This window comes from Sipha flava, unplaced genomic scaffold (assembly GCF_003268045.1).
Source record: "Sipha flava isolate LNK unplaced genomic scaffold, YSA_version1 607_pilon_pilon, whole genome shotgun sequence".
NCBI classification, from domain to species: Eukaryota; Metazoa; Arthropoda; class Insecta; order Hemiptera; family Aphididae; genus Sipha; species Sipha flava.
This window is the reverse complement of record NW_020273584.1, coordinates 257,964-270,106: the sequence shown is the minus strand read 5'-3', so window position 1 is coordinate 270,106 and position 12,143 is coordinate 257,964. Positions and strand designations below refer to the sequence as shown.

The window sequence follows — 12,143 nt, the reverse complement described above, 5'->3', positions numbered from 1 at the left end:
GTAATTACGTGTAGGTAGTTAAGCGTACAGCACATTTAGGGCTGCCTGTGATATTCAAAACTGTTATGAAAAAATTAATAATAACAAATAATAACTTACACTATATGGCACTTTCTAATGCTAACAGTATTTTGCATTATTTTGTATTGCAGATGAATGGGATTCTTTTTACAAACCTGAAGATGACTCCAATGGAGGACTAAATCATAATAATGTTATTTCTAATGAGCTATGTCCGTTTTGTCCTGCAAAGCTGAAAAAAATCAATGCTGTTGAAGAACACATCCTTAAGTTCCATAGACCATTATTATTAGCGTGTGATATTAATAAATCAAATCGAATTTACAGCTAGTATTTATATTTGTCTATTCTATAATAAAAAATATGTTTGTGAATTTTTTTCATTGTTTTCGTCAACAATAAAAGAATTTTTATTAATAAAAACAAAATAATCCGCACATTTTAAAGTAGACTACCAAGTTTATATTATTCGCATAACGATGCCTTTTAACCCGAAAAAAATAAATTCTACGTACATATTATGGTGCGCGTAGGTACAGTGACAGCCGTGTATTATAATCCGTGAACAGGAACGTTTAAACGTTATCACGGATCTAATGCATTTCGCGATCCCATTCTGTTTGAATTGCATTCGATGGGCAATGACGTAACCATTATACTACTGAAAAGTATTGATATACTTTACGAGAACTACAAATGATAATCGTTATAATGCTTGCAATGCAATCTGCTTATGGCGGACACTCGCAGCACCATCGACAATTTTTTTTTTAAGGACAATATTTAGTATTTTCATAGTAAAATCCATGTATAGATAATATCTACTTACATATTATGTAACGTAAATGAAAAGTAGTGGTTAAAAAGAGTTTAATGAAATTTGTACTGCGCAACTAATAATAATTAAATGATTATCCGTTACTTGTGATCGTATTTATTTATATAAAATATGTAAGAGGGGGAGGCGTTGACTATCTTATACGAACAGCTACTCGCAAACGGCTGATCGATATTGGGGGTGAAGATCCTCGGTCGTTTCAGCGTTCCTATTTATCTGTCACTTCACCTATGCCGTGTCTCATGTATAGGCACGTACTCAAAGGAGGTTTTAGAGGTTCAAACCTCTCCTTTCGAAATTCAGTAAAATTATTAAATATGTTTTTGTAGAATGAAAGTGATATATAGTTTATAAAATTGTGAAAATGTACAGCCTAAAACCCTCAAAACATTTTTTTGTGTACGCGCCTGCTCATATATGTTGTCGTATTACAACAACAATAACAGCAGCAAAGACATACACGTTAACGTTTTAACTGTCTGATAATAATCCGTCCGTATGTTTCGTGTATGATTTCAGTCCGACTGCGGTTCAAGTGTCCGAACGGTTGCGACCGGTCGTACAAGTACAAACGAGGGCTGGTGCAACATTTGCAGTACGTCTGCGGCATGGCACCACAGTTCGAGTGTGAGTTCTGCGGCAAACTGTTCTACCGCCGCTTTCACAGGAAGAGGCACTACGAGTCACAACACAAAGTCTACTACATTCAATAATGTTGCACCATTTGGAAAACATGTACGTGTTCGGCCATCACGTTGTATCCCGTATAACGTTACAACTATAATGTGATTTTTTGTTTCACCCACGTAATATTATTCATATTTTGTTTCATTAAACATTTCGAAAAGTAATATTGTTATATTATGTATTGTATTTGATTATCTCACCCCCTCCTCACTATCAATTAGTTAATTTTATGTTATAGGTTAGGGACAAGATCTAGTATTTTCATAGTAAAGTTCATGTGTAGATAATATCTACATACATATTATGTAAATTAAATGAAAAGTAGTGGTAAAAAAAAAGTTTAATGCATATGTACCGAGCAACCAATTATAATTTATCTGTTGCTTGTGATCGTTTTTAATTATGAAAAATATTTATAGTGTATACGCTTGCAATTGTTAAATAGATAGTGCATAATAGTATTGCAAAGCTGTACTTTGGTCTATAACCATTAAAACGATATAGCTAATACGCGAAGTGCCTAAACATTTGTCGTGGTCGTGTGGCAACTCAGATCTTGTATATGGTTGGTAGGAGATAGCTATTGATGAATAGATAATATACGAACAACTACTCGAACGGCCGATGGATCTTTTTTTATTTTTTTTGGAGGGGAGGGGTTGTCGATCTCATTACCGTTCTTATTCGTCTGTCGCTTCACCACCAACGCGTTCCTCTTGCATATTGTTGTATTACCGTCATTGGTGCGATGACAACGTTAACAACAATAACAGCAGCAAAGACATACACGTTAACGCTTTAACTGTCTGATAATAATTCGTCCGTATGTTTCGTGAATGGTTTCAGACCGACAGCGGTTCGAGTGTCCGAACGATTGCGGCCGATCGTACAAGTACAAACGAGGGTTGTTGGAACACTTGCAGTACGTCTGCGGCGTAGCACCACAGTTCGAGTGCGAATTTTGCGGCAAACTGTTCTACCGCCGCTTTCACAGGAAGGTACACTACGAGGGCAAACACAAAGTCTACTACGTACAATAAAATAGCGCTGTTTGGAAAACATGTACGTGTTCGGCCGTCACGTTGTGTCACGTATTACGTTACAACTGTAATGTGGTTTTATGTTCCACCCACGTAATATTATTCGTGTTTTGTTTCATTAAACGCTTCGAAAAGTTGTACTGTTTTAATGTTATTATTGTATATATTTATTCGACCATCCCCATCCCTCAACCGATTAGTTCGTTGCGTACCGTCGGTTATATTCTTATTTTCCGTTCACGGTGCGTTCGTGTAAAATAACGGTGATGCCAATTAACACACGCCCCTCCCCCGCCGCCGCGTACGTTATAACGCGTGGCCTAAAACGTACGTGTACCCCAAAGTCACCCGTGGTATTTAAGTTTAAATAAATGTGTATTATTTGTATGTATGTATAGTATACATCGTATACGGTATACTGAGTAAATCGTACGCAGGTGCACGCTTGTATTTCTTCGGAGGGTATTTTTTTTTAAATATTATAAATATTTTTTTTTCTGACATTTTTCCTTTCTACACCGTAACGTTGCGCTTTTTTTTTACGAGTAGCGGAATAACTCGCGTGTCGCTCTTTCTTTTCGCTGTTTTGTCTTTTTACCGTTATTCCTTTGCGCTTTTACTTTAATTACTACGCACACTTTATTAAGTATGTTCTCTGGTTGTTTGTCTTGTCGTGTAACATTTTGATTATGACGAGAAGTAATGCTTTTTGTTTGAACTATATCATTGGCTTCTTAACGTGCGTTATTAATGCATCACGTATTTTCTACTGCCGTAGTTTTTTTTTTTTTTTTTGTCAAGTGTGTATTCACTATATTTCTTCATCGTATACCTATATAATATACGTATGTATGTATTACCTGCACACACACTATATATTATTAAGTTATTCAAGACGATGGTCAATTGTATTAATTTTTTTCTCTCTTTTCTGTTATCGTCCGCGTTCGTCCGTGCAGTTTTCGCAATGCCGCAACACCCGGACGAATACAATTGCACTTACAGCAGCACGTACGATCAAATAACAGTAGGAGCCGAATCGCGAATCGTATGTCCAAAACTTTGCGGCCGCAGCTACAAGCGGATGGAGCATCTAAAGCGACACATATCGTACGAGTGCGGCGTCGAACCCAAGTACAAGTGTCACGTGTGTCATCGTAAATTCGTGTACAACTTCAGTATGAAGAAGCACATGGGTCTGGTGCACAAAGATTTGACGGTCGTCAGACCGTGATGACGATTGCCGTCACGCGGCTGTCTGCGAACAAGTTTAGGCTAGGTCAAATTAGTTACCTAAAATGACCTAATCTAAACCGAGTAATAAGACATGTCTTTATCGCTCTTGGATCAGATGGATGAAAAACTTAAGGGTCTGTGTCCATAATCGTCACTTTTAAACCGCGAGTCCGAAAAAGGTGACGAGTTGCGATGTCGCGTATCTGACGATTTTAGAAACGTTCTGTGAACACGTAAACTACGTACAGAACGTTTCCAAAGTCTCCGGACCCTTCAAGCTTTCGCTACCCCTCGTGTAAAGGGGTTTACGACATTTTAATGTTTTTCTCCCCACGTACTTACGTTGTCTATGATTATGTAGTCGTAAGGAAACCTTACGCTCATCTACCATACTCGTATATGACGCATTCTAGGTACATGTACATCTACCTCAACATAATACGTAGATACCATAAAGCTCTTAATAGACTACATGATGTTCAGTGGCAAATTAAATTAATATTTTTATTTTTCTTTAAATTATCGTCTCGACACTTTTTTTTTTCATTCACATAATCTCAACTGATAGATATTAAACACTGATAATTTTTAACACCATAAAAAATGTAACATATTTATGTGTATAATACATGTAACATCGTCACCGTCTATTGATATCTTGTTATCAGCGAGATCGAAGTAACGAAACGACTGAAGAAACATGGAAACATCACATTGTTCCTTCTTTTAGTCGCTTCTCTATTTCAATCCACGATGAGTTTTTGTTTATTGATAAAGTCAAAACAGATTTCTACAAATATTTTATTAATTTCACGCTACTTATAATATAATAAAAATGTAAACATCTTGCCTTAGCTGTACTGAAAAAGAGATAATTTACTTGGTATTTCTTATATTATTATATGCCAATAAACGAACTCTTTTTATAAATATTTTATTTAAATGTCTATGTTATTAACTTATAACGATATTTTTTAAACCTCTATTCAAAATGGTAATACTATACATAACACGTTCATTAAATTGTAATCATTTTTTGAAAACGGGTCCTTGGACCTTATTATTTACCATTGTCTTATTTTTAGTTGTTTAACTTGAATAAATAATGACATTTATACATCGTTATTAATTATTATATTATATTCATGTAATTTTTTTTTTTTACAGGAACTACTTATATTTTATTTTATACTTAAATATTTTTATAGAACTAACTGTTGCATGTTAAATTTAATACATTTTATTGTTGACAACTAATGTGATAAATATAAACATTTTTGAATATATTCATCAAAATTACTAATAGAGCCTTTATAACTGGAAAAATATGCCCCCCCCCGCCTATACATTTTAATAACTTAAATTAACTAGATTATGACTGATGAAACGAATTTGTTATTTATATTTTACATTTTTATTTTTTTTTTTATTTTATGTTTTTCATTCATGTATTGTTACATTTTATGATTCTGCTGAATGTTTTATGTCAAACTTGTAGATGCTTAATTTACTAATAAAAAAAAATAATTTTTTTAACATATTCCTTTACACAATTTTTATTTGAACCATATTATAAGAAAAAAATGTTAAATTACATAATCAAATTTAATTAATAATGATAAAATTTATAATAATAAATTTTTCCTCTGTTTAGATTTACAATGTTCAGCAATAATGTATAATTGAGAGAGTAACAATTTGCCCGGAAAAGGAGACTACTCTGAAGAATTTTCAGAACAATGTCATGTTAAAATCAACTATATACTATATATATAGTTAAATAAACTATATACCTGTACTGTATTTTTACATTCCACTTACTTTTATATAAATATTAATAATTGTTATTGTTAAATTATTGTACCTACTTCTAATTTTATTTTCAATATTGATATTAAAATGCATTTCTCATTTTTACAAGTATTTAAAAATGTGAACGGTTAAAGTTGGAGTTTATTAATATTATCTTCATCACTGTACTCATATTGTTTTTATATTTTCCACAGAACATTTTTATTCTAAATTGAAATTACATTTCTTCTATTTAATGGTTATAGTTACCTAAGGAATTCTTAATATCACATCACCTGAAACCAAAACAAAAGGTATTAAATTTTCAAATTTCAAATTTGAATTTATAAGCCAAACAAATTGTTATAATAAAAACAAAATGAAAAATAATTAAATGTCCAGTTTAAAATTGTACATACTAAAAATGAGTGATTTTTTAAATTATTTTATTTTAACAAATCTAATGTAAAATGTTGTTATTTAAAATGTTAGTATCACGAATTTTTTTTTCCCATTGAATTTGACTTTTCTACCTGAATACAAATAATTATTTTGTTTAGATGGTTATAAAAATTGAGATATTATGTGTACAAAACATTTAGATTATTTACATAATTAAAAGTGTCTTAGTATTGACAATATACATAGATATTACATAGATATAGTACTATTATGGTTCATGGGGTTTCTATATGTTTTTTTATCACATTTTGGTGGGTATAAACAGTGCCGGGTTAAGAAATTTTCCGCCTGGGGGCAGATTTTAAAATACCGCCCTTCAGTACCCTTTGTATCTTTGTACTCATTCTAAAAAATAAAATATTTCACAACAACGTTAAAATTGTTAAATGAATATATATAAATTTTAAAAAAGTTACATAATGCACCAGTAGCTTTTTGGTTAATAAAACTTTATTAATAAAGGTTACAGTGCAGTTTTAGTACAAACATTTTATAAACATTTAAATACAAATTGTAAATTTAATATTAGAAATTTATATATTTTTTTTCTAGCTTTCTGTGCCGCAAACTCTTTTAAAAGATTATTCAAATTCATACTTTGTAGCACTCTATTAGTATTTTATACATTCATTTTAGAACACTTTAAATCTTATGTTTTCGCCATAAAAATTTGCCGCTCGGGGCAGCTGTCCCCTTTGCCCCCCCCCCTTAACCTGGCACTGGGTATGAATTATCCCATGTAGTAAGTATTGTAGTACTATATAGTAGTGGCAAACATAAATTGATATAATTTGCTTGGTTGTTGTGTGTATAAGTTATATTAAAAAAAAATGAAATTATAATTGCTGTGACATTTACTATAAAATAAAATGTACAACATTAATTTAAAAAAATGTATTATATCTTTGTTATTTTTTCATCTTATTAGGTGCTGATGAATCCATTACAGTACCACTGATGTACAGTTGTCCAAAAAACTGTGGTCGGCGATATACTAGAAAAGATTCAATGAATCGACATGTAACATATGAATGTGGTGTTGAGCCACAGTTCAAATGCACATTTTGCAACAAGTCTTGTGCCCAAAAGTATAATCTAAAAAAACACATGATCACTGTGCATAACTATATTCATCTTGAACACTCCTAATCATAATACTTTTTTTTAATTTTATAAATAATTATCTATGTCATGTTCTATAGAAATACTTGGTTTTATTAGTTATAATATTTATTTTTTATCGATGTATTTTATTAATATTGTTTCTTTTTTTGTTATTCTTTGAAAATATACATATATCAGTGAAGTTAACTGAGATTGTAAAAATAAAAATAAAAACATGCATTTGAATTAAAAAATATTATCCAATTATTATTTCAAAATATTATTGTTCAAATAACTTATAATAAGTTATAACAAGATTAGTATAATTGGCTGATATATTTTGCATTAAAAATTACTTTTCCTAAAATATCTTTTAATTGATTTTAATCAAAGTTAAAAAGGGTACAGTATTATATACACAGATTTATATGTATATTGTTACATGTTAATGCTTAAATTCTTATAGCTATATTAACAAAATATACTTGATTCAAGTATAATATTAATAACTAATTTTTTTTACATTTTACATTTTAGAATTAAGAACTCTTTTATCCAAACCAACGTTGGATAAGAATCCATCATTATCAAAAACTGTCAATGCTCTATTATCAGGATCAAAAGAAGATGAACCAAAAAAAAGTCCTGAACAAGAAACTAAAACAGAAAGCTTTTATCGGTGCAAAATTTGTAAAAATGTTATTTTAGGGCCTAATGCTGAAAATCTGTATGTAGAACATATTCAAACATGTCTTGAAGCAAACAACTTTGAATGTTCTATTTGTTTTAAAAAATTTGCCCATAAACGGGGACTTAATAATCATTTAAGAATTACACATTTAGTTTTTGACTAATTCATAAAATAAATAATTATTGTTTTATTATCATTACATGGATGGTAAAAATATTTATTTTATTTTGTATATTTTTCCTGTCTTAATGAATACAACATTTGCATGTTAATACTCTTTGACTTCATAGAACTTTGTTATTTTTTTTATTTAACTTTTATTTGTCAACCCAAAGTTTTAATTAATCATCAATGTTTTTCTATTACATAATTACTTATTTTTATATGTTAATTTATCAATAACTATTATTTCGACAAGGTTTTAAATTTAATTTTAAATATTTATTATATTGATAAATGTCATGTTTTGGAACACTGGTATATTTAATGTACATCGAAATTAATGATTTTATCTTCGTTATTTCTATTAAAAAGTCAAAATGATTTCTTAATATTTTCTGTGCTTTGATTTTTTTAACACCTCCAATCAACTAATGTATATAAATTATTATATATATAATAAATTATTACATATAGCTAAAGCATTATCGTTAAAAATTAAAAAAAAAAAACAGTTTGTTACTATATTTACTACTAGAATTATTATCATTATTGTTTTGTTTTTTTTATTCTAAATGTTTATTTATGATAAATTATATGTTTTAATTATTAATATGTAGTTAGATTATAATTACAAAGATAAATTATTCAGTAAGACAATATAAGATATATTCATAAATAATAGTTATTATTTTATTGACATAAAATATTTTTATCTAAAATATAATGTAATATAAATATTAAGAACATAAAAAGTTATTGAAAATTAATAAATACTCTTCATATAGTATATACCTATTTATGATATGTATAATGTATACTTATCAATTTATATGTTTTATGTTTTATTTATATTACACATTTTATACAAATATCATTATATGACACAGTACAAAAGTTGAGTTAGTATTACATGTGGCACTGATATCTGTGTTCATATCCTTCGTCATATTAGCTATGAGTGATTAATAGTCACTGGTTATATTTCTATACATACCTACTACCTAACACTTATTATTTTTGGTTGTCTATGGTTGAATAATGAAAAATTGTCATTGCGTTACTGAATATTATCCATCTTGAATACTTATTCAGAAATTATTTTTAGCTTTATAATTTATACATAATATACAATATTTAAATGTAAATTATTTAATAGTGTATTAAATACTATGAATTAATTTTCTATATACCTTGAAATAAACTAATTAAATATTTTACTATTATATAGATATAAAATTGTGGCTGGAAAATTTGGACCAAATTGCCAAAGAAAACCCTTGTTCTTGTCCACAAAAATGTGGTCGAAAATTTGGAGGAAAATACCGGAAAGGTAATCTTAAATTACATTTGACCAGAGAATGTGGAATATCTTTTTCATGCCCCATGTGCATGAAATTATTCAAATACAGACAAAGTATGAAATGTCATTTGGCAACAGTTCATCAAATGTTATAACATTATCTGTTTGTTATCATCAATAAAATCAGTTCAAACAACTTATACATGTTCATTTATAATTATTTATAATAACCATTAAAAGTATTACAATGTGTTAAAATGTTAATTATTTATAGCTTATAATAAGAAAAAAAATGCACAAAAAAAAAGCGAAAAATTATAAATTGATACCTTGATATTACAAAAACAATAGGAAAAAACTAAGTAATTATTATTAAATAATGTCAAATTATAAAATAAAAAATGTGATGATTTTATAAAGATGCTATGTAAAATTAAATTGAAGTCTCAATAAAAAACAATTTCTGAAATCAAATACTGGCATAATTGCTTAAAATATATCTGTCTTACCAAAAATCATTTAAATATATTATTGTCATATAGTTTTATTTCTCAAATTAGTACACATTGGTATGGATTAGATACAAAATATTCACTGAAAATTAATATTAAACAGGAACATTATTTCTGTATCTAAATAATAACAATTATGTAAGAATTTTAAGGAGAATCTAGGACAGTAATCAGAGAATGCAAAATATTGCCTACTTACATACATAACATGGGATAATATAATAAGTGGCATTGATTCCTATTAATCCTATAATCTTAGTTACTACAGAATCTGTCATATTAGTTTTGAGTGGTTGATAGTCTCTGGTTAATCATATGTATTCACATATCTAGTACCTAGCAACCATTATTGCTGGTGATGGTTTAGGGTTGAATTAAATATTATTAAATAATTGACATAAAGATATAATATTTAGTTATATAACTTACATATAATTTACAACATGATTGTATGTATATAAATTGTTTAATTTATATGTTAAATATTATGAATGAATTTACTATATATCGAAAAAAAACTAATTTAATATTTTAAAATTATATAGAAATAAAATTTTGGCTGGAAAATTTGGACCAAATTGTCAAAGAAAACCCTTGTTCTTGTCCACAAAAATGTGGTCGAAAATTTGGAGGAAAATACCGGAAAGGTAATCTTAAATTACATTTGACCAGAGAATGCGGAATATTTGCATTTTGTCCACTGTGTATGAAAATGTTCAAAAATATAACCGTTTTAAAATTTCATTTGAGATCAATTCATAGCTGTTTTGACAATTTGGAAAATTAAAATAATTGTAATTTTTGTTTGTTTTTTATATTATCTGACACATTACCAATATGTCATTTATAATTTAAGATGTATTAATATTATATTATGTAGATTCATTCATATTTTAAGACTTTAAAGTATAAGTCTTAATATAAGTATTACATTTTACAAGTTAGTATATATTTATGCGAATTATAATTGGTATAAAAAATATAGATGTTAAATATTTTGTAATGAATATAAAAGTAATAACTATTGAATCATTTTTTATGTTTTTAATCCAAATCGAAAATAAAAAAAAAATTGCCTCTAGGTTACAAAAATTATTTTATATTTACAATGAGTTTTAAATTAATAAATTTATAACTCAATTAAAATAAAAAAATAAAATTCGATAAAATTGCTTGAATTATACTATTTTGGGTTCTTATAATTAATAATATTTAAAACAATTTAATTTATGTACTTTTTTTATATGCAGATTTTATAAAAACCGATGTACATGGAAAAGATAATCCTGCGTATTGCCCTAAAAACTGTGGACGTTGTTACAAAGGTATGTGGCGTAAATACAACCTGCAGAAACATTTAAAATTTGAGTGTGGAGTAGAGCCGCAATTCAAATGTCTTTCCTGTTCAAGAAGCTTCTCGTTAAAAGCTAATTTAAAAGTGCATATGTCAGTTGTTCACAAAATAAGTCTAGAATCTAATTTTAACACCATGTTATAAATAATATATTAAACTCGTTATTTATATATTGAATTTGTTATGTTTTCTTAGCCACTGTGTAACTAAGTATTTGGTTATTTATAATTTCTTATTTATAAAAGCTCAATGAAAGTATTAATATATTTAAATATTATTTTTATTTTCAATAAATATAGAATGTTGGTTTTTCCTATAGTTACCATACTGTTATGAATGCATAGTTGTTAATTACTTATTTAAATTGTTTGGAAACATAGATGTAATTTAATAGTTACATATTTTAGCTGTAAGAGAGATCAAGGTGGGGCATGTCCCATCTCCACCCAACTAAGCTCTAAATTTACCCATGAATACATTTTGAGGTGGCTGGGAGACAAGAATAAAAGAGAAACATACTCCCAGTATCTAGGTTACTAAGAGAAAAAGAGGTGTCAAATATATTATATAAAAATATAAAATTTATTCATATTTTCTTGATTCGCAATTACTACCATGTTAATTTTAGAACCAAATATATTTGTTTATTTATTTATATTGTATTATGTTTTTTATCCTTTTATTTAAAGCAATTCAATGAATAATGGGGGAAAGGGCATTACCATTATTATTGTTCACGTAAACACTTACCAATAATCTTGTAATCAGTCAACTACAGTAATTATATATTTTTATATAAAAACATTTTGTGTAAACATATTTATTATGATTGATTAGCAAGTTATTCTCAGTCTTAGCACCCCTAACTTTATAAGTGTATTTATGCCTACTGATATCTATCTGTTGGCACTATTACTACAATTAAATATATAACAATATTGGACT

General features: G+C 28.1%; 1 protein-coding gene across 13 annotated transcripts in view; it reads left to right on the top strand.

The window, feature by feature from the left end:
• Window positions 1–12,143, top strand: part of LOC112691349 (longitudinals lacking protein-like) — a 432,448-nt gene that overhangs the window by 334,626 nt on the left and 85,679 nt on the right. The window contains exon 5 of one of the 13 annotated variants that reach the window (XM_025565531.1): window positions 7,717–8,048. The exons of 10 other annotated variants lie outside the window; for them this stretch is intronic. In XM_025565531.1, the coding sequence (XP_025421316.1) occupies window positions 7,717–8,033 (317 nt within the window). In that variant the 3' untranslated portion in view covers window positions 8,034–8,048. Of the gene's footprint in view, window positions 1–3,545; window positions 4,612–7,003; window positions 7,240–7,716; window positions 8,049–12,143 lie in introns of those variants that run through there. 2 more of the 13 variants (XM_025565579.1, XM_025565542.1) reach the window with 2 other exon arrangements.